General features: G+C 32.1%; 2 protein-coding genes across 4 annotated transcripts in view; one reads left to right on the top strand and one right to left on the bottom strand.

Annotated features, from left to right (window-relative positions):
* Window positions 1–3361, bottom strand: part of LOC126736248 (uncharacterized) — a 44219-nt gene extending 40858 nt beyond the window's left edge. For both annotated transcript variants that reach the window (XM_050440513.1, XM_050440514.1), the window contains exons 1-5: window positions 3075–3361; window positions 2676–3019; window positions 852–1116; window positions 608–801; window positions 337–557 (exon numbers count right to left, since the gene is read on the bottom strand). In XM_050440513.1, the coding sequence (XP_050296470.1) occupies window positions 337–557; window positions 608–801; window positions 852–1116; window positions 2676–3019; window positions 3075–3236 (1186 nt within the window). In that variant the 5' untranslated portion in view covers window positions 3237–3361. The remainder of the gene's footprint in view (window positions 1–336; window positions 558–607; window positions 802–851; window positions 1117–2675; window positions 3020–3074) is intronic.
* Window positions 3362–14984: 11623 nt separating this feature from the next.
* Window positions 14985–27106, top strand: part of LOC126736674 (uncharacterized) — a 55262-nt gene continuing 43140 nt past the window's right edge. For both annotated transcript variants that reach the window (XM_050441158.1, XM_050441157.1), the window contains exon 1: window positions 14985–15134. The gene's annotated coding sequence lies outside the window, so the exon portion shown is untranslated. The remainder of the gene's footprint in view (window positions 15135–27106) is intronic.

The raw sequence follows: 27106 nt of genomic DNA, 5'->3' as shown, positions 1-27106 counted from the left end.
TTTACTTCTAAGCAGTTGAATAAATGAAAGAAAAAGTCGCAAACTTAACTTTCTAGAAAAATAATCTTCACTTTGTCTTTTTCTGTGGAGTAGTAAACTGCATAATAAATAAAGACCTTTCTCTTAGAAAGTTAAGTTGCATTTATAAAAATGTTTTTTAATGCACTTCAAATACCCGGAAAAAATCCTTAATTTTATTAGTACCTCTATGGGAAAAAATCCCATAGCCCAACCAATCTTAGACCCATTGAACTACTAACAATTAAAAATCAAATATTTCTTTAAAACACAAATATCAAATTCTAATTAGTTTCTAACTAGTTTTCTTAAGCTCACCTTTGCCCTGATGATATGCTGCCAGGCCAACCAGTTCATCAAAGAAAATCCGTGCGTAATGCCTAACTGTATCAATAAAATGCTCGGCATTAGATGAAACATAAAACAACCCGTCTAGAAACATCTCTTTAATCAAATCCTGTGGAATATTCTTCAAATATTTCGCGATGTGGCATAGGGCTCGGCTGGTCTCCATACAAACGACCGAATGACCTGGATTACTTTACAAAACAAGTTGTGTGATTACGTTATACTCATTTTAAATGTTTACCTTTTAGCTGTGTCTAGAATGCCTTCAAACAAAACACATATTAACAATTTACCGTCGACCTGTTCAGTGATAAGTCGGTTCTCAGGTAAAACACACAAAATCGAAGCGTAAATTATTATTAGATAATCAGTGGGGGTTTCCTCACCGTCTAAAGGGTTTATTGCAAGATTAAATGGGGAACCACTTTTACTAATCTAAAAAGAAACACTTTTAAAATTGGTTTTTTGCATAAAAAATGACTTACCAGTTGAGCCACACTCATAGAATCCCCCTCCAAGATGTTAAAAGCATACACAAATATTAGGCAGACCTTCATTCTCAAATCGAAGCCAATTTTAGTATTAAATAGTAAAATGTATGAGTACATAAGCAGAGATTGCAAATATTGTCCTTTGATTTCTTCTAGGAATGACAGATTTTTCACAAAAACCGGCAGGATTTGTTTGAGCACTGCATTCATTACAATATTTAGTTCTTCTATTTCTGGGATGATATCTTGTTTGATTTGACTGAAAGAGATGATCACTTATAATAATTATATAAATATTAAATTAAAAATATTAATAATCTACTAATTTTGACTGAAGTTGAGGTTGTATAAAAGGTTAAAAAAACCATAAATCATCTGGAGCTGATGGACTATCGTCAAAGTTAATACTCTGACTCAGAACCATGTCATTTCTATTTTATCTACCCTCTCTAAAATAGTTGAAAAACTTGCAAAAAGCAGAAAGTTTGTCTTTTTACAACATAATTTTTTTTTTAAATAAAAATATAAAAAAAATTACACTGATATATAAAATTTTGTCTTATTTTGAGGCTGTTTTTAGCTTTTTAGAGAGTGTCTGTCTCCTTGAATTATGGAGAGTCAACAGTGGCAGTGTTTTATAATCTATCCAAGGGATTTGATTGTGTAGATCATGGAATACTGTTCAATAAATATAGTTTAAGGGGTTTGCTATCAATGGAATCCTATTTAATAAATCCTACTCGGTAAGTTACAGTATCTGGGTATTTCTCTGATTGTAGATCTCTTATAAATCTGGAGTACCTCAAGGTTCAGTATTAGGAACACTATTATTTTTGCCGTAGTAACTAAATTAGGCTCATTGAGACTACAGGGCAAAGTTGTGCAGTTTGCTCCCCATACCACCATATTGTAGAGTCAAAAGATTCTTATTACTTTAGAGCTCAGGTTTTCGAGCATCTTAATATTTTATCAGGGTGGCAACAAGGGGTTAATAAATATTATTTTTGTGATTCAAAAAACAATAGTTGCCTATGTTATTAGATTAGCAGCTACTCTTGTTTGTAAATGTCCTAAACCTTCCTCTAACACTGGCCATATGACTCTTTAGGTAGATGCTTTTCCCTACATCCTCTCTTACCAAAAATTTGCTACTATACCTTAGTAAAAAAATGTACAATTGTGTTCCTCTATGTATTAGACAAACATAAATATTAAAAACTTAAAAATAGTTAAAATCACTTTTATTAACTAAGGCATATTATGATGAGCATTGATGAATTGTTCAATACCACCTTTTGACCTGTGCTCAAACATCATTTTTATATTGTGTAATACCCTTTATTTTCTTTATTATTGTTTTATTGACTTCCTCTAACTTCTGTTTTTGGCACTTATTTTAAGCCTGTTTTATTGTTTTTTTGATGGGAATTTGTACTTTTTTAGCTTTTATGATGCTTGTATCCAAGATTTTGTCTTCCGTAATATAACACATTTACTTTCTTTCTTTGTTGACCGAACAATTTTATTTTATTGAATCAATATTAATAGTAATATTTCTTACATGAGGGTTAAGGATGAACAAGGATCCAATAGGAGCCCTATATTGCTTTATTTGGCAATTTATATTTCAATGATCCAAAGAAATATTCATATTTCAAATATATCTCAAAATTGACTTTATTTATTTAGGCCAGCAAGCCATTTTAACAGTGTTTTTGCAAAAGTAATTAAAGTCTTTCACCTCCTTATCAAGAAAACTAACCTAACAAAAATCTTCTCAGGAATTAATATAAATAATTAGCAGACTTTGGTGCTTACCTAGCATAGATGGCAAAATTATCAAATAAAGACATATATAAGGGAAATAAAGGCCTAAAGTTCTCTTCGAAATTATAACTGGATGTGGTTTGCAGCACTGAAATAAAATGCAAAAATTCATTGCATTTTTTTAGATCACATGTTTTTTCATTCTTGATCTTTTCTAGCAGGGAATGTGCCGTTGCCTTCACTATCTCATTTCCTAGATTCTCATTGATTACTAAGTCCTGGATGTGCTTTTTTAGCTGCTTTTTGCCATTGAATCTGGTGAAAAGTTCAATGATGACACTCCTTGTTTCCTCCATTAATTCCTTATTATCTCCTGACACTTTATAAAAACGTACCTAAAACGTTTAAAGCAACATAGTAATAATCATTACCATCCTAAATATCACCTACAATTTCATTAATAACTTCTTTACAATCAAATTCCAGGTTCAAATTTGAGAGGGATTTCAAAAATTTCTGCAATGTGGGGTTTTGGGGACCCGTATCGTCGCCCCTGCGGAAGTCCAACGGCAACAAACCGGCCGAATCTTTAGATTCGAGTACCCGGGCCATGGTTTTACTCAACGCTTCTCGTTTTATTACGGGAAATTATCGGAAAATCTTAAAATTGGAACTCGCGAACATTTTTCTCGGCATGCTTTTTCGAATAAAAACTTCTTTTGACGTTTACGCTGTCAATGACCGGTTGCCGGCAACTGTCAAAAGTGACATTAGCGAAAATAGACGGCTCGCGCCATCTTGTAACAATTTTAAGAGTTATGCCATAAAATTCCTTAATTTAATTAATTATTCAATTAATTTTATTGGAAAAAAATTGGCTATCGTTGCTTTTTGAGTTATATTTATTAAAAATTCTATGGCAGAGGCATCTGTGCACGTCCAGGTGAACTTCATCCTTTTATAAACAGCAGGGTTCTGTAGTGAATCACATTGGACAGCTGCCGCAACAAAATGCTGATTGAAATGGACGCGTATCGCCTAAAAGTACACTTATGTCGATAAAATTGTGTTTTTCCGTTATCGAGCGGTTTGTTATATTAATTAATATGTAAATTAACATGTTTCGAGCCCATTCACTCTTTTCGCGCTGCTTTGAAGCAAATTGGACGATAGCGAAATTCACGTGAGCGTGAAATAAACACGTTAATTATGATGGTGGTACCATATGGCGGCAGGGGTTATTGAAAGGGAAATTAATCACAGAGGGACAAAAAAAAACCTTAATAGTTTGCGGTATTTAAATTTATTAAATATTAATTGAATTTTCCCGCCATTTAAAATTGGGAATGCTGTCAAACTTGTCATTGTTACGTTATTGTGAGGTTATGTAATCTGTCTTAAGGGGGCAATTTGAATTTGGCAATTAAACCAGTTTGAATTTCGTATAAAAGTACAGAAAGTTTATTAAGGGCTGCTTAAGATTTTTGTATGGCCAGTGTAAGCAACCTGTTGAGGTAAAAATGACAGTTGTAACTTTCAAAATGGCGCCAAATGGCATTTTGAATTTGACCCTCGTTCTTTTTTTAATTTATTTATATATAGCAGAATTATAGAATTTTTCCATAGAAACAGGGGTGATTTATTTTAATCTTCCTAAAATAGTAGTTGTCTGAGTCTTATAATTATACTGAATACCCTCAAAGTATATATTCGAATAATATATAGCCGTGAATATAAGAGACAAAATATTTTATTTCTTCCAGGCACTCCAGTCAGAAAACTATCAATATCTTGATTATTAGTGTATGGATTATAACAATTTTTTTAGTAGTTGCTTAAAGAGTCCTTGAAGTATCCTAGAAATTAATAAATACAACATTTTAGCCACTAGAAATCACGATATTCAGTCGTCAATAAGAGACAAATTATGTTACTTCTTCCAAGCACTCCAGTGAGAAACTTATCAATATCTTAATTTTTAATGTATGAATTTTAGTAAATTTTGCCAATAGTGCTAAAAGGGCCGATAGAGTATGCCCGAAATCAATGATTACAACATTTCAGCTACTAGGAGTTAAAATATTCACTTGCTAATAAGAGACAAATTATTTTATTTCTTCCAGGCACTCCAGTGAGAAAAATGTCAATATCTTGATACTTAGTGTATGGATTTTAATAATTTTTTCAGCAGTTATTTCAGGAGCCCTTGGTTTATTCTAGAAATCAATAATCACTACATTTTAACCACTAGAAATTAAGATATTCAGTTGCCAATAAGAGACAAATTATGTTATTTCTGCCAAGCACTCCAGTGAGAAACATATCAATATCTTCATTTTTAATGTATGAATTTTAGTAAATTTGGCCAAAAGTAGGCCCGAAATCAATAATTACAATATTTTAGCCACTAGAAATTAAAATATTTATTTGCTAATAAGAGACAAATTATTTTATATCTTCCAGGCACTCCAGTGAGAAAAATATCAATATCTTGATACTCAATGTATGGATTTTAATAATTTTTCCAGCAGTTATTTAAGGAGCCCTTGGTTTATTCTAGAAATCAATAATCACTACATTTTAACTACTAGAAATCAAGATATTTGGTTGCCAATAAGAGACAAATTATGTTATTTCTTCTAAGCACTCCAGTGAGAAACATATCAATATCCTAATTTTTAACGTATGAATTTTAGTAAATTTTTCCAAAAGTGCTAAAAGGGTCGATAGAGTATGCCCGAAATCAATGATTACAACATTTTAGCCACTAGAAATTTAAATATTCACTTGCTAATAAGAGACAAATTATTTTATATCTTCCAGGCACTCCAGTGAGAAAAATGTCAATATCTTGATACTTAATGTATGGATTTTAGTAATTTTTCCAGCAGTTATTAAGGAGCCCTTGGTTTATTCTAGAAATCAATAATCACTACATTTTAACCACTAGAAATCAAGATATTCAGTTGCCAATAAGAGACAAATTATGTTTTTTCTTCCAAGCACTCCAGTAAGAAACATATCAATATCTTTGCATGAATTTTAGTAAATTTTGCTAAAAGTAACACGAAATCAATAATTACAATATTTTAGCCACTAGAAATTAAAATATTTATTTGCTAATAAGAGACAAATTATTTTATATCTTCCAGGCACTCCAGTGAGAAAAATGTCAATATCTTGATACTCAATGTATGGATTTTAATAATTTTTCCAGCAGTTATTTAAGGAGCCCTTGGTTTATTCTAGAAATCAATAATCACTACATTTTAACCACTAGAAATCAAGATATTCAGTTGCCAATAAGAGACAAATTATGTTATTTCTTCCAAGCACTCCAGTGAGAAACTTATCAATATCTTAATTTTTTAATCTTCTAATAAATCTAGTAATAAAAGAGCCGATAGAGTATGCCAGAAATCAATGATTACAACATTTCAGCTACTAGGAGTTAAAATATTCACTTGCTAATAAGAGACAAATTATTTTATTTCTTCCAGGCATTCCAGTGAGAAAAATGTCAATATCTTTGATACTTAGTGTATGGATTTTAATAATTTTTCCAGCAGTTATTTAAGGAGCCCTTGGTTTATTCTAGAAATCAATAATCACAACATTTTAGCTACTAGAGATCAAGATATTCAGTTGCCAATAAGAGACAAATTATGTTATTTCTTCCAGGCACTCCAGTGAGAAAAAAGTACGGATTTCAATAATTTTTTCAGTAGTTTTTTACTAGTTTAAATGTTTTTCTGACATCGAAATGTGTGTCGTTTGACTCTCCATTAAATATTCATTGGATATCATATGAACAATATTCGGATGGCTGGTTTGTCCAAAAGGGGACATCCATTGGATATCCAATGGCTTAAAAGGTGTTATCTGAGTCGATACCATATTTTATAATATCTATGCATTTGAACGTTTTTCTCATATCTTCCAGACTTTCTGAGTAATTTTGCATATTTTCCAGAAATTTGACAATAGTTATCTATAAATTCCAGACTTCTTTTTAATTTTATTCGGGGCATTTAAAATTATTTTAAATGTTTTCCTTACATTTAAAATAAGCCTTACATAAAGGCATTTGATATATCAAAATGTCACTTTTTTCATAATTTTTATGTACTTTAGTACTATGACTTTCAAATATTTTAAGTAATTTTCAGTGTATTCCAGGCATTAGTTCTAATGCTTTAACTAACAGGAAAAAATGTCTGGAAGAAAAATTCTAATTGCCTAGACGAAAACTGACATTTTCTATCGTAACTGCATACGTACATTTGACGTGATTTTTTACTTTATTCCAGGCATTTAAAGTAGTAATGTTTTCATGCCTTCTAGGAGTCAAGAATATTTTTTTCAGATGTCTTCCAGGTATTTGAAATATTTTCCTCATAATAGCCTTCACTATTTTAAATACTTTGCATAAAACAATGAATTGAACAAGGACAGCCTTGTACTAAAACTGTCAATTTAACACTGTTAGGCCCGGTTGTACAATGGGCGTTCAACAACAGTTCATAAAGATCTCCGGTTTAGCGGAATTAATCCGTTGTACAATGTTGGTTCAAACGATAACTTGCGGTTCATCTTGAACGTCCAATTTGGAGCGTTCAAAGGGAGTTTAAGCAAATTTTTGAGATTAAATTAATATTTAGTATATCATTTTGATATTTTTTATTTATGTAAATACAGCAATAAAAAATAAGATAATATAGAATAATTATTATTCTCTTTGGTAAGGTGCTAATTTATTAGTTACTAGGTACCCTAGATTTAGTTTACAAACCATAAATATAAAAATGGATCCCATTTGGGAAGATATTACGGATGACGAAAATTTTCTGGAATTAGTAAATAAAATAAAATTGTACACCCTAGATCATCACAGGTGTACAGGGATAGACTGGATCATTTGAACATTTGGGATGATAAAGAATTTAAGGCTAGATTTAGGTTGGAAAAGCAAGCTGTAAGATTCATAGTAGATAGAATTTCTGAACAAATTTCATCGGTTACGGACAAGTATGATGATTTGTATTAGTTCAATTACACTATTTATAGACTTTAAAAATACTTTTAGATTTTAGACAGAATATCGTCAGCATTTTTGCTTTCAATCTGAATAGCAATTGATTCTAAACATTTTACAATATTTAAGATTGAAAATAATTTAAAACAAGTTAAAAAAACCTGCAGTAGTATCAATGTCATATTTTGATGTTAGTCCAGTAGGTTGGCTCCCTAATATTTCATGGATATCACTCTCGCTTGCAGTTATTGTTATAAATTTTTGCTTATTCCTTTTTTTTATATTCTCATACTTATTTTTTAGAAATGTCAGTTCTAACGGGCTCTCCGAGAACACTGTTAAATTCCTGACAAATTTTCTCCAAGGCCTCTGCTTTAATTTCATTATTGTTGTGATCCGTTTTCTTACATTCTATGATTTCCTTGTATTTCTTTACTAAATTAATCAGAACATTTTCTTCTCTCACAGAGAAATTGCTTGCCCTAATTTTTTTCCATGTCAAATAAGCAGACCCAAACCACAGAAGTAAATAGCTCCCATAGATAAACAGTTTATAGGGGTTAATAGCTCCGCACGGAGCGATTTACATCTGTATTATCGACCTATTATCCGACTCTCTAAATATTGTTGAAAGGCCTCGGCGGCCAAAAATATTTAGAAATCGGTTAAGGTGGGTACAGACCGAAATAAAGAGTTCGCGAGCTGTTCCAGAGCAGCTCTCGAATTGAACTCGAGCAGCTCGCGAGCGCATCGTCCACACTAAAGATGAGATCATAGAGTTTCAGTCCTGTGTTCAGTTCGGCCGAGTTCGTTGAGTGTTCGAAATAATAACAAAAATATTTAAATCTAGAATCTCCCTTTTTGTTATTAGAAATTTACATAAATTAAAGAAAAATGTCATCTCTGGAAAGCGATGAAGAAAGTGATCTAATAATTGCTTGTGCAGCCTTTTTTTTAGTAGATTAAAAAAAAAAAGAAAATCAAGACCAGACGCTGGTGGCAAAGAAGTTTATTTAAAAATCGCTTAAAATATGGTGGAGTTCCTTTGCTTAGAGATTTACAAATGGAGGACCAAATTTTATTTCGAAATTTTAGCCGTATGTCCGTACCAGATTTTGAAAAACTCTTGGTTCTAGTAGAACCAATGATATCAAAACAAGATACAAATTATCGAAAGTGTATCTCATCCAGAGAAAGATTGGCTTTAACTTTACGACTTTTGGCAACAGGAGATTCCTATACAAGTCTCATGTACTTATTCAAAATTTCCAAGCAAAGTATTTCTGCAATTGTACCAGACGTATGTGAAGCTTTAATTGGAGTAACCTAATAAAGGGTAAAATGTTCTGCTTCCTCTTGGGGAGACGACATTGGTGACCGCGATGGGGTAATCTTTTTGTACCATAGATGAACTGCTACTTGCATCATGCAATGATGACCCGAAATGCTGCTGAGAGTGCTGCGAATCGAGAGTGTTAATTTCCGTGTCATAAGTTATGGAGGGTGAAGAGATTGCCGACTGTGGTTGCTAAGCCGCACAACTGGCTCTACTAAGGTTTGATACACTTGATGATGAAGTTTGCGATTGTAAAATGCTAATTTCGGTTTCATAAATTATTTTATTAATGTTAAACTCCACATGTGCTCTGGTTAATGAATCAAAGCCTCTAAGCTTCATAGCAATATGATTTGCAAATAAGGAGCAAGCATCAGATGGCACATTCTTCTTTTCATATATAGTTTTGAGCATACCGAAAGCTTCTGCAGCTTGGTTATTCTAGAATTTTTTATTTGATTTTAATTTTAACAATGGTTTAAGCAAATGAAATTTATTTGTGTTTTATTTTCAGATTCCGGATTCGTCTGAAGAATGGCTCGCGGTTGCCGAAGAATATAATAATAGGTGGAACTTTCCACACTGTTTAGGTGCTATCGACGGTAAACATATCACACTCCAAGCGTCATTTAATAGCGGAAGCGAATATTTTAATTATAAGGGGTATTTCAGCATTGTTCTTATGGCAGCAGTTAAGGCAGATTACTCATTTTTATTTGCCAATGAAGGATGTCAGGGAAGAATTTCTGATGGAGGGGTTTTTAAAAACACTGATCTGGCTACAAAGCTACAAAATAGAACCTTATCTCTCCCAGCAGCAACAGCATTGTTAGGGCAGGAACAACATAATAATAATAATAATAATAATAATAATAATAATAATAATAATAATAATAATAATAATAATAATAATAATAAATGTCTTCTTTTTTCAGCATAAAAATACATGTTTTCTTAACTACTAAATAAGTAATGGCGAGATCTAGCTTAAAGCTACTCTATCTAACCATATTAATGAGCACAAATGCAAAATTTTATAGAACATAATAGCAGAATAAAAATGTAAAATAATAAATATAATACAATCTGCTATGCGCAATAAATCATAGTAGGTACTTCAATGAAGGACCAGAGATGAATACCTATGTCGGTTTTGAAAAATATTATTTTTAGTTTTTTGTTTAAATGTTGTTACAGAGAGAAGAGACTTAACTTCAGGTGGTAGTGCATTATAGATTTTTGGAGCATTGTAACTAAATGAGCCCTGGAATTTTGTAGTTTTATGCCCTGGAATAACAAAATTATGCGCGTTTCGTGTGGTTCTGCCGTGAATTTTGGAGTTTGAAATTAATTTATTAGATAAATAAGCTGGTTGTCCGAGAAGCACAACTTTATGGACTAGTGTAGCCATTTGCAGTACAAAGCGTTCATCCAAAGAAAGCCACCCTGATCTGACCAACAGGGGAGTGACATGGTCGCATTTACTCATACCAAAACTAAACTTGAGGCACGCGTTTTGAATTTTCTGAAGGCTATTCTTTTCACGTTGATACAAGGCAGGCCAAAACAGAACTTGAGCATAACTAACAATTGACAAAATTAATGTATCACAAAGATGTAGTTTAATATCAGCTGTCAAAAACTGTTTGTTCATATAGAGTATTTTTAATTTATAAAAACATGCCCTCAACAAATTCGACACATGCCCCTCAAACCTGAGATCCGTGTCAAGGACAATCCCCAAATTCTTCTGGTTATTAGAAGGAGGTAAAGGAGATCCATCTATGCTGATCTTCACGGTATCTGGAAGGGGCTTGCCAAAGACAAGGAGTTTGGACTTTGCAGCATTCAATACGAGTCTGTGACTCTTACACAAGTCAGATATGGCTAAAAGATCCAAATTAATAGCATTCACAGCTTCTATGGCCTCCATAAAGTTAAATGAACGATAGATCTGTGTGTCATCGGGCGTACTGGTGCGATTCACAAACTCGAAGGAATTTATGAAAGTCACATAGATATAACAAAAAGAGTAAGGGGCCAAGAATACTTCCCTGCGGGACACCCTGATCCAACTGCAAATATTCAGATAGAATAGAATTAATTCTTACCCTTTGACGTCTATTTAAAAGATAATTTTTTAGCAGTTTAAGAGCAGAAGTATGTAGCCCAAAATATTGGAGCTTTGCCAATAAAATTAAATGATCCAGTGTGTCAAATGCACGACTAAAGTCCAGCAATACTAAAACTGTTGTTTTTTTCTGATCAAGAGCTTTAAATATATCATCATAAATATGAAGAAGAGCTGTACTGGTACTATGCTTTGCACGAAAACCCGACTGTGTTACTGGAAGCAAATTTTTAGTCAAGCAGAATTCATTAAGCTGATCATTAAAAATTCTTTCAAAAATTTTGGACATGGCAGGGAGTATGCTTATAGGACGATAGTGCGATAATTCCGTTGGATTTCCAATCTTAGGGACAGGGATTATATCAGCTTTTTTCAAGCATCCGGGAAAACACCCATGGAAATACAATAGTTTATTATAAATGTTAGATGCGGGGAAATATGAGGTGTTACGAGATTAATCATTTTTATGGTAATGCAGTCAGAACCCATAGCAGTACTTTTAATTTGGGATATGGCTTTATTTACGCTCTCTTCGTTTACCTGATTAAATTTAAATTGATTTTCCAAATTCAAAGCGGGATCATTTGATGAATATTGTTGAAATATATCATTGCCAGAGTTTAAAGTTACTTTTGGTACACTATTAACAAAAAAGTTATTAAAATCTGAAGGTGAATATTCTAGAATATTTTCTGATGACTTCGAGCAGTCACTGATGTTTAAAGATTTTAACGTTTTCCAAAATGACTTAGGGTCAGTTTTGAATTTATGTTGTAGAAACGCTTTTTTTTTCATTTTGAACAGCTGACGTTACATAATTACGGATTTGCTTATATTCATTAAATGCTGCTTCGGTTTTTAACTTTTTATATTTTGAAAGGGCTTTACGTCTTAACCTCATCATAAACTTTATATTAGGAGTTATCCAAGGTGCTGGTGCCTTAGTAAATCTAGAGCTTTTCATTGGAGCATGAGCATCAAAAATTTTGATTAAGTTTTCATTCAAAAAAGAAACCATATGATTAACATCATTGAAAGAGAAAATAAGATCCCAATTTATAGCATAAAGATCTGCCAGGAAAATGTCTAAATTAAAATTAGAATAATCCCTATAGGTTCGAAATGAAATTGGTATACGAGTTTTTTCTAATCGCAAAACTGAATAAACCAAATGATGATCTGATATATCATCCATTTTAATAACCTCCACTTTAGATGACATTTCCGGCGAATTCGTAACTAATAAATCTAGAGTCGAGGTACTATTTTCACTAACGCGAGTAGGAGATTGTATAAGTTGGGACAAATTATATTTGTTTAACAAGCGAAATAAATGTTTACAAGCAGCACTATCGGTTTGTGAAATATCTATATTAAAATCAGAACCAAAAAAGATATGATTGCAACATGGCATGAAACTCACCAGGGTATTTTCCAAATCCTCAAGGCACTCATTAACATTTAAACTAGGGGGTCTATATAGAGAACCAAAATATATTGTTTTACCTTGTATTTTAACACTTACCCAAATCTGTTCAAGAAGACTGCTTTGTTCTGGAGGTTTTAAAACTTTAAATTTCAGAGTATTATGTATATATAATGCTACCCCACCACCCCAGAGAAGGTCCATCTCTATCCCTTCTAATAAGATTGTAATTTGGAATATGTAAACTTTCAGTGGGTATATTATCATTATATAAACGAAAGGTATATCAACATACACCTTTCGTTTTTGTTGCTGACGATGCATTTCCTCTCCAGGAAAACATAGTGAAGCCGTACCTAGGAATGCATTTGAAAGGAAGCCTTCAACGAGCATTTAATTATAGATTATGTAGAGCTCGACGAATAGTTGAAAATTCATTTGGGACAGTATCATCCGTGTTTCGCGTCTTACGTAAGCCACTTTTATTGGAACCGAAAAAGGCTACCACTGTAGTACTTGCATGCCTCTATCTACAGAATTTTTTAATTCAAAGCAAACAATTTACAAAGGTATGCTCCTGAAGATGCCTTTGATCGTGAAGATTACGAGACGATGGAAATAATTCCTGGCTCGTGGAGAAGAGACCAAGCAGAAATGAACTCCTTTCAGAGCTTTAGAAATATTCCAAGAAAATCTACTGTAAAGTCACGTCAAATTCGAGATAACTTCGCAGGATATTTTTCTATGGTTGGAAGAGTTCCATGGCAAAGTGATTTTGAATGAAAAAAGCTGTATACAGTGTGGATTAGCCAAATGGAATAAATTCGATAATAAATGAATGGGGACGTATTCGAAAGAACGATCGATTTGTATTTTTAATTGCTCATTTTTTTTCGAACTAATTTCAGTTGGCTAATTCACACTGTATAAAAATCTACCAATTCTACATAAAATAAACAATACTCACCGTTTCGCGTGTTTCATTTGGCATATATCTGCCACCTAAAAAAATCCATATGTTTGTATCCAAACCACACTTCTTTATTAATCTCTTCTGTGCCCATTCCTGATTTTTTCATTTTTTCGACCTTCTGACCAGCTCTTCGGTATTGTGCTAAAATAACACTAATTTTCCTTTCTACTTCATCTTTTGATTTTGACAAAATTACGCCTATGTCTTCGTATGCGTCTTTTTTTAAATTTCTTTTTTTATAATATTTGTGCCTGGGATTCCACAAATTCTCATGCCGGCGATATTCTTCTATCAACCACACAATTTCATTCACTGACCAGTCCATTTTTATTTAAAAAACTACTATAATATTATGATATGAAACTGATGTATAAAAACGGAGCGTACTTCTTTAAAACTAAATAATATACTTAAATGACGAACAGTAAACGTCCATAACGCTATTCGAGAACAGCTTGGTCTGTACCCTACTTTAGATCATTTCATTTTGTCGAATAAAACAGAACTTAAAAACCGATTTCGATTAACGAAAAACGAAGAAGAAGAAGAAATGGTACGTTTATAAAACTGACATTTTATTGCTGAGGGTAACTTTTATAAACGTCAATTTCTTCTTTTTCGTCTTCGAGACGTTATCAGGGCCATGTGTTACTGTCAGAAGATTTTTTCGTGTTTTTATTTTGGCTTGGCTTGGCCGTAGATATACTTCTAGAAAGAAAGCCTCTACAAGCTAAAGTACTATGAAAAATGGCGACATTTTCTGACATATCAGATGCTTGACAGTCCGGTAGTCTCGAGGAGATAATTTCATTTTTTTACCGCCGTCTATATGTCGGGGAATAGAAGCTTTTTCAGTGTTATACTCAAAATTATTGACAGATTATATGTCAGAATTTTTTTATAAAGTTAACTTTAACTAATACCCCATCCACCCGATAAAATTACCTTCTACATTTTGAAGTTAACTGTGACATGTGACGTTATGCCACAAGTTAAGTTTAAGTTATCTGTCAAAATAGTTTTATAATAGTGCAAGCATCCAATCAAGTATTCTTCCTAGATGACTTCAATCGGTCATTTTACCCATATTAAAAAAAAGGGTTGCTTTTACGCCCTCACGGTATATACTGAGCAACCCTACTAAAAATACCATTAAAGATAGTTAACTTTAAATTTATAAATCTAAAAAAAAAATACAAACCAAACACCCTGTAAATAAGAAAAAAAAACGCATCAAAAAGAAAAATGGTTGCTTTTGCGCCCTACCGGTATATACTGAGCAAACCTACTAAAAATACCATCAAAGATAGTTAGCTTTAAATTTATAAATATAAAAAAAGCAAACCAAACACCCTGTAAATAAGAAAAAAAAACGCATCAGATACGCGCACTGCCGCAGCTTCATCAGCTTCTATAAAAGAGCGCGAATGCTAAGAGGAGCCAGTTTAACTGATGCGTTTGCTGATTGAAGCAACAGGTCCATGCCAGTAAAGCGAAGCTGAGTTGTCCATCTACTTGTAGCTGATTTATAAAAGTTTTAGCTTTTTTTCTGTTAAGACGCGCGGTGGTGCAACTGGTTATCTTCTTCGGGGTGGTGAAGCCACTTTTGGTAAGTAAATTTTGTTGGCAGTAAGGGTGGTGGAAATTTGATTTTATGTTAAGGTGGCAGTAGAATAATTTAAAAGGGTGGTTTTGAAGTGGATCTTGTGAAGAAGAGTTTTTCGAAAATGTCGTTGTTTTAGCGATTTTGAGTTGAAAAGTTGATTTTTTTGTAAGAGTAATTTTTTTAATAGTTCTTTTTATTTTATAAGATTTTATATCAGACAACCTTCCATAGATTTTAATAATTGCCCAGATAATAATCACGTATATTCCAGGATATTTCAAAATGTTCTCATGACATATTTTTGTTTTTTTAGCAGATACAAAAATACATACATTTCGGAAACTTAAATTAGAAAATTCGTAAACTAATAAACCTCAAACAAAAATAAAACAAGTTTTCTACTGCTAAATCCAGTGCACAATGATATATAAAAATATTGTGTGTGCACTCACATCTACATAACAACAATATAAATAAAGAGGTCATATTACACGAATATAAATTTATACTTTATCCCATTAATACACCCTACCAATATAAATTAAAACTAAAGAAAAACAAAATATTCCAACAAGAACGGCAGACTAATTCAGATCAGATAGGAAATTCTATAATTACTAATAATAATCCATTTAGTTATTTCTGACTTAGCTTTAGAATACTTTTGCATCCTTATATTTCTTGGAAGATCATTAAATATTTTTGGACCAACACAATAAATGCGATTTCTACATCTAGTGTATTTTGGATTTTCTAGTTGTACATTTCCTTGTGATAAATTTCTAGTGTTTAGACCATGCGTTATATCATCTCTGAAATATTTGGTTTGTAGCATAAATCTAATTACTGATTTAACATATAGTTGATTTATATTTAGCACATTACTCTCTTTAAATACTAGATCTGTTGGATATGTTCTCTTTTTGTGGAGCATTATCTTTAGAATCCATTTTTGTGTAACTTGCAGCTTAGAGAGTATTGATGAGCCAGCATTCCCCCATAATACTAAGCCATAGTTCAAAATAGATTCAGCAAGAGCATAGTAAACAGTTTTTAAGGTTTTGAATGTTAAGATATATCTGAGTTCATAGAATTTGTAGATCAATTTTCTGATTTTATTTGTAACATAATTTATGTTTTCATCAAGGATTACACCAAGATACTTCAACGAAGGTTTTCTAGAAATTGATTGTTCACAATTACACAGTTTAATCCATTACTACACAAAGAATCATGCATTTTCAGCTCTTGAAAGTCAGGCAAGGAACGAATAGAGAGGGAGAAGGTCATAAATTTAGTTTTTTTCTGAAAAATGTTCAATGAAAGAAGACTATTGTCTAGCCACATTTTAATTTTCTGTAGAGCTGATTCGGCTCTCATCTTTACCTTATTCCAACTATTGCCACTTAAAATAATTGCTGTGTCATCAGCAAAGCAGAATATAGCATTATTGTCTAACAGCTTCATAATTCCATATAAATATATATAATAAACAAAAGGGATGAGAGAACTGTTCCTTGTGGCACACCAAACTCCATTCGAAGGCTGTCACTTTCTTGATCTAGAATAGTTGTATTTTGTTTTCTCTTTTTTAAATAGGATTCTATTAATTTGTTAGTCGTACCTCGAATTCCAATTTGTTCTAGACGCTTCAGAAGAATTTGGTGTGACACAGTATCGAAGGCCTTCTTTAAATCTAGAAAGATACCCACTACCTTTTTTCCTCCATCTAAACATCTCATAATTCTTTCTGTAGCTCTTACTAATGCGATCTCTGTACTTAGGCACTCTCTAAAGGCAAATTGGTTTTCATGAAGAAGGTTGTATTTTTCTAGAAATTTCAACATTTTTGCCTTGAGACATTTTTCAACTATTTTGCTTAAACTGCTAGTCAATGCTATTGGTCTATAATTTGATACCGATTTTTTATCCCCCTGCTTATGTAATGGAATTATAATAGTTGTTTTTAAAATCACAGGGAAAACACCTGTATTAAAGATGAGGTTAACTAGATGTTTCAGTGGTTTAATTAGTGAGTTATAGTTTAATTTAATTATATCAGAGGAAATATTGTCCTCACCACCCTTCACCCCTTTATTTAAACTTAATATTGCATCTATTATATCCTCATTTGATGCAGGGCTCAGAAAAAATGAATACGTCACTCTCTCCTCCCTCCAGTTCATCTCATGATCATTATGTTGCATTTGTTTAGCCAGTCTTTCTGCAATACTACAAAAGTAAGAATTAAATTCGTTTGCAATTTCCTGTTTATTGGTTCTTTCTACATTTAGGTCATTTTTTATAGAATTAATTACCGATCTATTACCCTGATCATTTGTGGCTTCCTTGATCACCTTCCACAACTTTCCGGAGTCATGAGCATTTTCCTGTGCTAATGTTTTATAAAAAAGATATTTAGCATTTTTTATTAATTTACTTAACATATTTCTGTAGGTTTTGTATCGATTGACTAGCATAATATTATTTTGATTGTGTGTGCATTCTTTTTTCAATTAATTTCTATTTCTAATTGATATTAAGAGACCACTAGTAATCCAAAGTTTCAATCTCCTATTTTTACTTTTAATTCTTTTAGTAAGGGTGGACTTAGAAATCATAACTTTTAGTTTATCTATAAAGATTATCATAATTTATAGTGTTGATAATATAATTTTTGTGTGGAAAGTCTTTCTTTTCATTGTTCAGTGGTATATTAATAAGAATAGGATAGTGATCTGTTCGTTCTCCAAAATAACAGAATTAATATTTTCAAATAATTCGCTTTGACATTTAATAAGACAATGGTCTAGACATATGCCTGTCTGCTCAGATTTTCTTGTTATGTTATTTATTATACTTCCAAAACCATTTCCCTGAAGTGCTGTAAGTTATCAGACTCAGTAGCTAATAAGTCGATCTTCATGTCCCCAACTCATACATTTATGGTGTTTTGATCTAACTAAAAGATAATTTTCCGGTGATAGAGAAAATGTTCTATATGTAGCTTAAACATTTACATTTTTGCAGTTCTTTTTCAGTAAGACCTTAAGAATCTTTAGACTATCATCAACTATTACCCGAGATTCAGTAAAATATTCATTTTTAACATAAACAAGACATCCATCACATCGGTTTAAAATGCTCTCATTGAAAAACACTGCATACCCAGGTATGTTAAAATCACTCTTAAAGTATATGTTGTGAGCTTCAGACATAACAATAATATCAAAAGATTTATCTATCGATTCCAAAAAGACAAGAAACTGATCAACATTTTTGTAAGCGCTTCTTATGTTTACATGCATTATGTTTACATCATATAGATGATTATCAAAATAATTTATTTGTAACAAACTATCACAGGTATAAGTAACTCTAGAGACTTGTTTATAATTATCCAATATACTATTAAGATCATAGTAACATAATAAAATATTGAAATTCGAATATTTGACAAATATGTGTCGCGCCACTCTGTTTAAAATTAACATTCAAATTAAATAACATTTCTTTCGAATTCAAAATAAACACAATTTTTTAAATAGACATTATATTTGCAACTAGATCACCATAAATTAAAAATGTGTATTTTGTTGGAAAAATCAATATAACAAATTGAGTAAAAAAGTATAGGAAACTTTTTGAAAAATTAATGGCAAAAAATTAGTTAACCTAGTGCCCTAAAATAAAGTGTTTATTCCAACTTAAGCGAGCAATTCTTCAAGAATGTGTTTAAAAAGTTGAAGATTAAATATAAAACTACATAGTGTCTGTACGTACAGAAAGTAGATGAAATAAACATATTAAAAATTCATTATTTTGAATTACTTTCTTTTTTTGCCCTAGACCTCCGCGATAGATTACTTTAATTTAATATAGATTTGTAGGTAAAAAATTACTTTAAAAGAAGAAAAATTGATTGCTCATTGTATTGAACTCATTAATATTGATGATCATTGCCTGGAAAAATCTAATTTTTGTCATTTTTGTTGAGTAATTTTAAGTAAAGAAAGAAAGTATAGTTTATTGAATAAAACTGCTTCCAAAAGCTTGAAATGCTTGAAAAAGGCGAAAAATCCTTGGAAGAAATAAAAAATTTATTTTAATTGCCTGGAAAAATTTTGGTATTAATGACATCTATCTCGAAAACTTGAATTGGGGTCATTTTTTCCTGGCATTTGAAATTCAATTTTAAGTAAAAAACTATAGTTGCTTGGATAAAACTGCTCCCAAGGGGCAAAAAATGACTTCAACTGCCTGGAAGGAATAAAAAATTTATTTTAAATGCCTGGGAAAACGACATCTATCTGGAAAACTGATTTTTTTAAAAAAATTTTCTTGCAACTAAAACTCAATTTTAGGTAAAAAAAGTGCAGTTTTTTGGAAAGTGCTTCCAAGATCTCTCTTCCTCGATTCGTTTCCTCATTTAAACTAAAGCATAAATATGAAATATTTGTAAATGTAAGTACTTACACTATTGTTGCATTTACTAAGTTTATACGCAGGCCCGGATTTACAAAAAATGCCGCCCTTTTTTTTGAGGTGATTTTAGCTTGCGAAGTTAGGGTAGGTAAAACTTATGCTGAGGTTTGTTATTTGTTGCTGGTCAACTGATTAATTTTATACATTTACGTTTATATCACAGATGTATATATTATTGTGTTTTCTGCAAATCAGAAATATCAAAATTAACAGTAAAAAGTGACAAGACATATATTTGTGGCCTGTGAACTGTGCCTTATCAATAACGATTTAGAAGTAGCAAATTCTATTCAAGTTTCTACAGATAAAAATACTTGTATGTAAATAAACTCATATTTTATCGTTCGATCTATCTCTTGCTTCATACGATCTGTAATAAGCTGAATGAATAATTTTTTTATTTCTTTTTTTTTACACTTTTAAGAGTCAAACATTCCTTTTACATAACTAACTACATAACTTTTGAAGAACTTAAAAGAAGAACTCACAAATCTGTAACACTACTTTATATAACGTGCTAACTTATAATAACGTGCCGTACTACTGTAGTTGAAGGAAAACTCTGTATCTGACCTCTATGGTAATACAACATCCTAGCTTATCATTCTTTTTTTTTAAGGTGTTTATTGTATATTATGTTTTATTGTCCAGGCGAGTGCGGTTACTAGATCAATTTGAATATTAGATTGCATGTTATCTAAAACAATCATATTGAAATACTAGTAAAATCCTTATTTTAGAAATTAATTTGTATCCAATCAAATATAATTTGCTTTCGTCTTTTTTTTTATCACGAAGGGAGGTTAAGACAAAAAATAAATAAAATAACAGCAGAAAAATACATTTTATTAAGAATTGAAAGATGTAAAATGTTCTGTCATTTAATACAATTGCAAAATGGAGACGGATTTTTAATTACAGACTTGTTTGATCATGTAGACATTAAAAATATTATTAACTGTTTCGAAAAACGATCTGACAGCTATAGAAATCTAAAGATGTATAATATGAGCGTGTCGTTTTCATCGAAAGACGCGTCTGACTTTTTGTGTTGCGAACTGTTCGATGATATCTTCGCAATTTAAGCGTTGGAGTATATCGGACTCAATGCACAGAATAGCTAAACTATTAAGGCGATTTTGGCTCATTCAAATATATCATATGAGCGTGTTTCATTCATGAAATCCACTAGGTAAGACGGGACTTTTTATGTATGCATGAACTTTTCAACAGGTAATTTACATTATATTCAAAAAAGTTCATTATTTACTATCAATATGGATTTTCATTCAGAAGCAAAAATAGATATTTGGGTCAAAAAACGTCAAAAAGATGTTGCCAGTTGTTAGTTTACGTTTTAAAGTATTTATCAGGCCTTCGATTTACTTTACATTAAAGCAAATTTTACTCTTAATATTTGACATGTAAACATTTCTCATGGTAGTTTATAAGTATAACCGTTGAAAATATTTTCTTTTCTTTCTTGAGATTTGCCGCCCCTCAAAATTCTGCCGCCCTGCGCACTTGCCCTGACTGCTCCTAGTGTAAATCCAGGACTGATACGTGACATTAATGTGAATTAGAGCAAAAACACTTTGCCATCTGTTAACACAACATTTGTTTAAATAATGTAATCATAAATTATTTGGGTTGAGGAGTTTAAGTAAAAATATATCTAATAAAAAAATATAAGTCTTTAAATTTTGCGAAAACGCCATGAGGCATACTACAACAAATTCAAAGTGAAATATTTTTCTCCTTGTCTGGGTTTTCAAATTTTTGTTAGTTGGCAGCACTGAAAATTAATGCGAATTTGGATTTTCGCTCGTATACAGGGAACCTTAATACGTATGGGCTGTTAATTATTAATGCACCCATTTTATAATTAACAGCGAGATCATCCACATATTTAAAACGTTTTAAAATAATGCGAATTAGGAACGCTAATAAAACGGTTTACGAGTGTCTACACATGCGTTGTATCTTAATTCTCATTTTGCTAATGTGTAAACATGGTAATTGACTCTAATTCATATCTAAAACTAAACCCAGCAAAGAACTGATTTAGCAATAACAACAATAAATTCCTATAGAAAAAAAGAGGTTAAGTCAAATTTTGTTAGTCCGAAAGTCAGGGACAACCAAGATACATCTTAGAATTAACCTTTTTCCATTATTTTAGGTAGTAAAACAGAAAATTTTATTGAATTCTAGGCCTCAACTGCCTGGAAGAACAAATCCATTATTTTTATTTATTCCAGACAGTTTCTTCCAGATTTGTTATATTAAAATAGTTTTTAGAAGGTTTTTCTGAATTCTAGGGCTCAATAACTCACAAAATGAAACTCATTATTTTTGTCTATTTCAGACGGTTTTTTCTCTTGATTTCAAATCGTAGAACAAGAATATTTTAAAAAAACTCAGCCTCGACTGTTTTTTAGGCTGTAGACTAACGATTTTTTTTTTAATTCAGACCTCTACTGCTTGGAAGAAGACATTTATCATTTTTATTTATCACACGCAATAGAGGTTGAACTGATTTCAGACAATAGAGCAACGTTCGTTTATTCCAAGCAGTTTTATTTCAGGTTATTTTCAAGTAATTAAAAAATCCATTTGTACCAATACAATAGCCGATGTAAACACACCTAATTTCTTAGTTAATTATAATAATAATAGCCAAGTTATACAAGCTACAAAAAAGGCAATGTCACAGCCGAAAATAAGCTTCGTCTACATAAGCAAAAATAAATTCAGTTGAATTTTCCCTCAACTGAAACTCACTTTCTTTCCTACTTGTCAATAAATATGTTCGGGTTATAAGTGGGCTGTGTAAACGCATTCATCTACTTGCACCAAAATGAGGCTCTTGTCATGTAGCAACCAATTATTCAATTAACACTAAGAAAATAGCAAATTTGCTTGAATTTTTGGGATCACCTGCCTGGAAGCATAAATCCATTATTTTATTTTTTCAAAAGCTAATTACTGGCCATTCATTCGAGAAAATCAAGATTTTTCGAAATTTTAACAACTGAACATTTTAACAAACAAACGCTTAATAATAGCTCCATTTATATTGGTAAAAAAAATAGATATTGATAAGTTAAAGTGAAAACCCGTTTCCCACTATGTTAAATAATTCCAACTCTATAACCTTTAAAAGGCAAAAAAGCGGACCAGTTTCAACTGAACATATCTCGAAAATTACTTGTCCAAAGTATATCATGTATGATAGTCAATATTCAGATTTCACGTAGAATGTAAAAATGCAATTTAATACAGGGCGTCCGTATAAAATAACAAAGTGAAGCACCTGTAATGATGTGTTGTCATGTCAGTATATTAAAACTTTTCCAGGATTTTCCAACAAGGTCCATATTTCCTGCTTTTGGTGTTAACCAACTTATAATTAATGATGTGTTCTTACCTATGCCTACAAGTTCATTGATCAATAATATACTTGATGATAAAAAAACTTTTCATACATCCTTCAGCAGATTTGAAAGCTGGAAGCTATTTAGAAAAAAGAAGAAAGTTTTCATGTGCTCTTAGTATCAAAAGGCTATTATGAAATAGCTGCCAGGTAGATTTTAGTCAACATTTTTACCTAATTGGCTTGTATCATTCGTTTCGTTTCGGTGTTATATTGAATAGAATTATACAAATGTGTTTGTGTATATGTATTTTCTATTCTTGTCAATAAATTTACTTTTATGACAATATAGCATGTAATTGATTGATTGAATTTCGCAAATTCGTGTCGATTTAACTCTAATTTAGAACACACCGTACGTTGTACTATATCAAAGCCACCGCCGGTGCCTACGATTACATAATCCCTAATCCGTCGAATTAAAACGCCGCAACGCCTTAACAAAACAATTTACCCCACCTCCAAGCCCGAGGGGGCTGTAAAATCCAGTTTTCCGACCCCTTCAAGATGTCGTTTTTCATCTCTTTTTACGCGATTTCAGGAAATTGCCAGTAGAAAAGGTGTGAAAGTGTCTCGAATAACTCAGGCTTTGAGGGTGTAATCCAATTCGGTTAGCTTTTAATGTCATTTTGGAAATTATCGTCTTAGATAATCGGGATACTTAGGGTTTAATGTTGGCTTTTTTAAGGGATCTTAAAAAAGATTCTTTGTAAAGTTATTGTTGCTTTCGCCATAGCCGCCATTTTGAAAGTATGGTATATACAGGTTGAAGAATTGAAGATTACGCATTTTCCAAGAGACATCTTTTTGTCCTTGAAATTCTACATTAAAGTGCAAGAACCTTCTATCGAGAGGACCCAGGAGCAAAAAGGACTGCAAAAAATGGTTTGTTGTGCCCTAGCAGTGGATTCAGCACGATCAAGTGCTGATGGTGGGTATGGACCATAAAACTGTTTTATTTTATTTTATTTTAATTACACCACTCCACAGAAAAAATTCCAATTATTGAGTGGGGGAAAAAATACAATATTATACAAATTACAATCCAAAACTAGAGAAAAAAAAGAATACATTATTAATAGCAATAGTTTCCTACAATATTATACAATACTTGAATAAAAAATAATTTTGTTTATGTCAACTATCTAGGAAAAGCGTACTCTTTTAATTTCGGACAAACTGCAGTTGAACATGTCACATTGATCCTGAACAGAATTAAAAGTGCCACATGCTCTACGCATTGGAGAATATTTACAAATATTCGTTCTAGGTCTAGATAGGTAAAATGTGTTAGATTTTCTAGATGATATGCATGCAAGATTTACATGTCGTAATAAGTCTGGCGAATCAATTTTATTATTAAAAAGTTTAAATAAAAATTTCAGATCAGCAGATTTTCGCCTCTCCTCAAGACTACTAAAGGAGTACCTTTCTAGTAGGCGTTGATGTGAAAAACCAATTTCTGGGTACACTCCGTCACATTTATATGAAAGGAACTTTAAGAATTTACGCTGAACATTTTCTAGTTCATGTATATGATTCATATAAAATGGTGACCACACAGAAGAAGCATGTTCCAGTATTGATCTCACATATGAAAAATACAAAATTTTAAGACTAAAGATATTATTAAAGGTATGTGCGTTCCTAATGACAAAACCCAGCATTCTGTAGCTCCGATTAACAATGTCCTGAATGTGTGGCTGAAAGGAAAGAGTGCTGTCGAACGTCACCCCCAAATCCTTGAACTCCGTTGATCTCGGGACAGTCTCACTGTCCATAGTATAGTCATACATAATCAGGTTTTTCTTCAAAGAGTAAGAAACAACTTTACACTTGGCAGCATTAAGAGGAAGATTGTTGTTTTTGCACCATGCATTGAGGAGATTAATATTATTTTGCAATTCCATACAATCTAAGATACTATTGATGCCATAATACAATTTTGTATCATCCGCATATAACAAACTATTTACAGTGAGCTGTTCCGATATACTATTAATAAATGTGTTGAAGAAGAGCGGCCCCAATATGGAGCCCTGTGGAACTCCAGACGTTGCAACTATCCGAGCCGAACTACGGCCATAACATTCCACGTGCTGAAGACGACCCGTAAGATAAGAGCTAAAAAAGTGTATTAGGTGAGAAGAAAAACCGTAGTTTTGGTCAAGATTATTTAGAAGAATACCATGATCCAGACGGTCAAAAGCCTTCGAGAAGTCTGTATAAATAACGTCAACCTGTGACCTGGCATTTATTGACTCAGATATATGTTCTGTAAGACAAACTAAGTTTGTGGTGGTAGATCTACCTTTCATAAATCCATGTTGACGATGATCTATAAGACCCGTCATTGAAGGAAATAAGGCCGAATGAAGAACACGTTCAAAACATTTAGAAAAGTTGTTGATTATTGTAATTGGCCGATAGTTCTCGATGAGATTTTTATCATTTTTTTTGTGTACTGGAATTATCTTTGATGACTTCCAGAGGTTCGGGAAACATTCTTGTTTTAGAGCCAGATTAAAGAGAACTGTTAACGGTTTAGCAAAAATACAAGCACAATCATATAAGAGAAAAGCTGGTATTTTATCAGGGCCAACTATTGATTTTGGCTTGATAGTCTTTAAGGCCAGTAAAACATCATTTTCAGTGAAATCAGACAGAATTATGGACTGTACATAAGGCTTTTGAGTTATATCAACATTATTTTGCGGCGATTCACCAGTAGTGTAAGAACTCTGGAAGTAATCGGCAAATGCATTGGCAATACCCTGAGGGCTACTTAACAGCTCTCTTCTCTGATCAAACATAGATTGTGGTAACGAGCTATTTTCTTTTGAGTTCTGAATTAACTTCCAAAAATTGTGAGGTTTTAATTTTAACTCATCTTCAAGCCCTCTACAATATTGCTTATAAGACAGATCAATATCTCTTTTAATCTTAGAACGTAATTCTTTAAATCTGGCCAAATCTTGAAGATGACCAAAACGTTTAAATTTTTTCCACTTGTTATGTTTTTCTTTTAGGGATTTCATTATCTCTGCGGTAAACCATGGCGGATAGGTTCGTGTTCGTTTTACAGTTTTTGGAACAAGCTCATTAAGACAGGAATAAATTCTTTGATAAGAGCTCTAGGGCATTATTGACATCCCCAGCGACTTGTTACCAGCATTTAGAAAGCATAGGTACAAATGTTTGAAATATTCCAGGAATCAGGAGATATTTCCCTAAGACCAGTGGCGAAGAATGAAATTTTGTGAAACCATGATAGAAAAAGAAAATAAAAACGTTTAATAAAATATCCTATTTTCAGATGAATATTTTTTTTATTACATGGAAAACACAAAATTTTGCCGTTGATCGATAATGGTTCTGGATAAATGAGTACCGAAGTTTTTTCTCTATACTCTTAAAAATTTAAATGTTTGGGCTGCTAACCATTTCAGACGCTTCACATTTTTTTCAATTTCGTTTTATCATTTTCCATGTCTCTGCTCCATAAATTAAACTGCTTTTAATGTGTGTTCATATATCTTGTATTTACGTTGTTTCCTAATTTCGTTACTCCATATTACACAATTTAGACATCCACTAATTCTTATGGCTTGTGTTTATTTCTCGATCGCTTTTTCCAGACGAGTTAAACTCCACACCAAGATACGTGTAAACGTTGCAACTAGTTACTTAATCTATTTCTAACTGGATGCTAGATGATTCTGCTCCTATGAAGATATATTTTGTTTTCTGTGTACTGATTTCCAATTTCCAGTTATTCTACTCTTTCTGCAATTTTCGCGCCATCTATTGTAAGTCGTTTTCTATGATAACTGGATCGTCAGGAAACTTTAGAGTGTTAAATCAGGTATCTCCGACGACAATGCCCATTCTGTTACACTGTCTCTTCCATTGGTACAGATAGATCTTAAACAATGTAGGTGATGCACACAGGAAGTTCATGAAGCTTAAAAAAGCATCAGACACTTTTAAGGTTTCAAAAACTACCTTAAAGCTTTGTATATGTAGAAGATCGCAGAACCTTGAAAGTGAGACT

Source organism: Anthonomus grandis, chromosome 5, assembly GCF_022605725.1.
Source record: "Anthonomus grandis grandis chromosome 5, icAntGran1.3, whole genome shotgun sequence".
Taxonomy (NCBI): domain Eukaryota; kingdom Metazoa; phylum Arthropoda; class Insecta; order Coleoptera; family Curculionidae; genus Anthonomus; species Anthonomus grandis.
The sequence above is the reverse complement of the archived record's forward strand: the minus strand, read 5'-3'. Positions and strand labels throughout refer to the sequence as shown.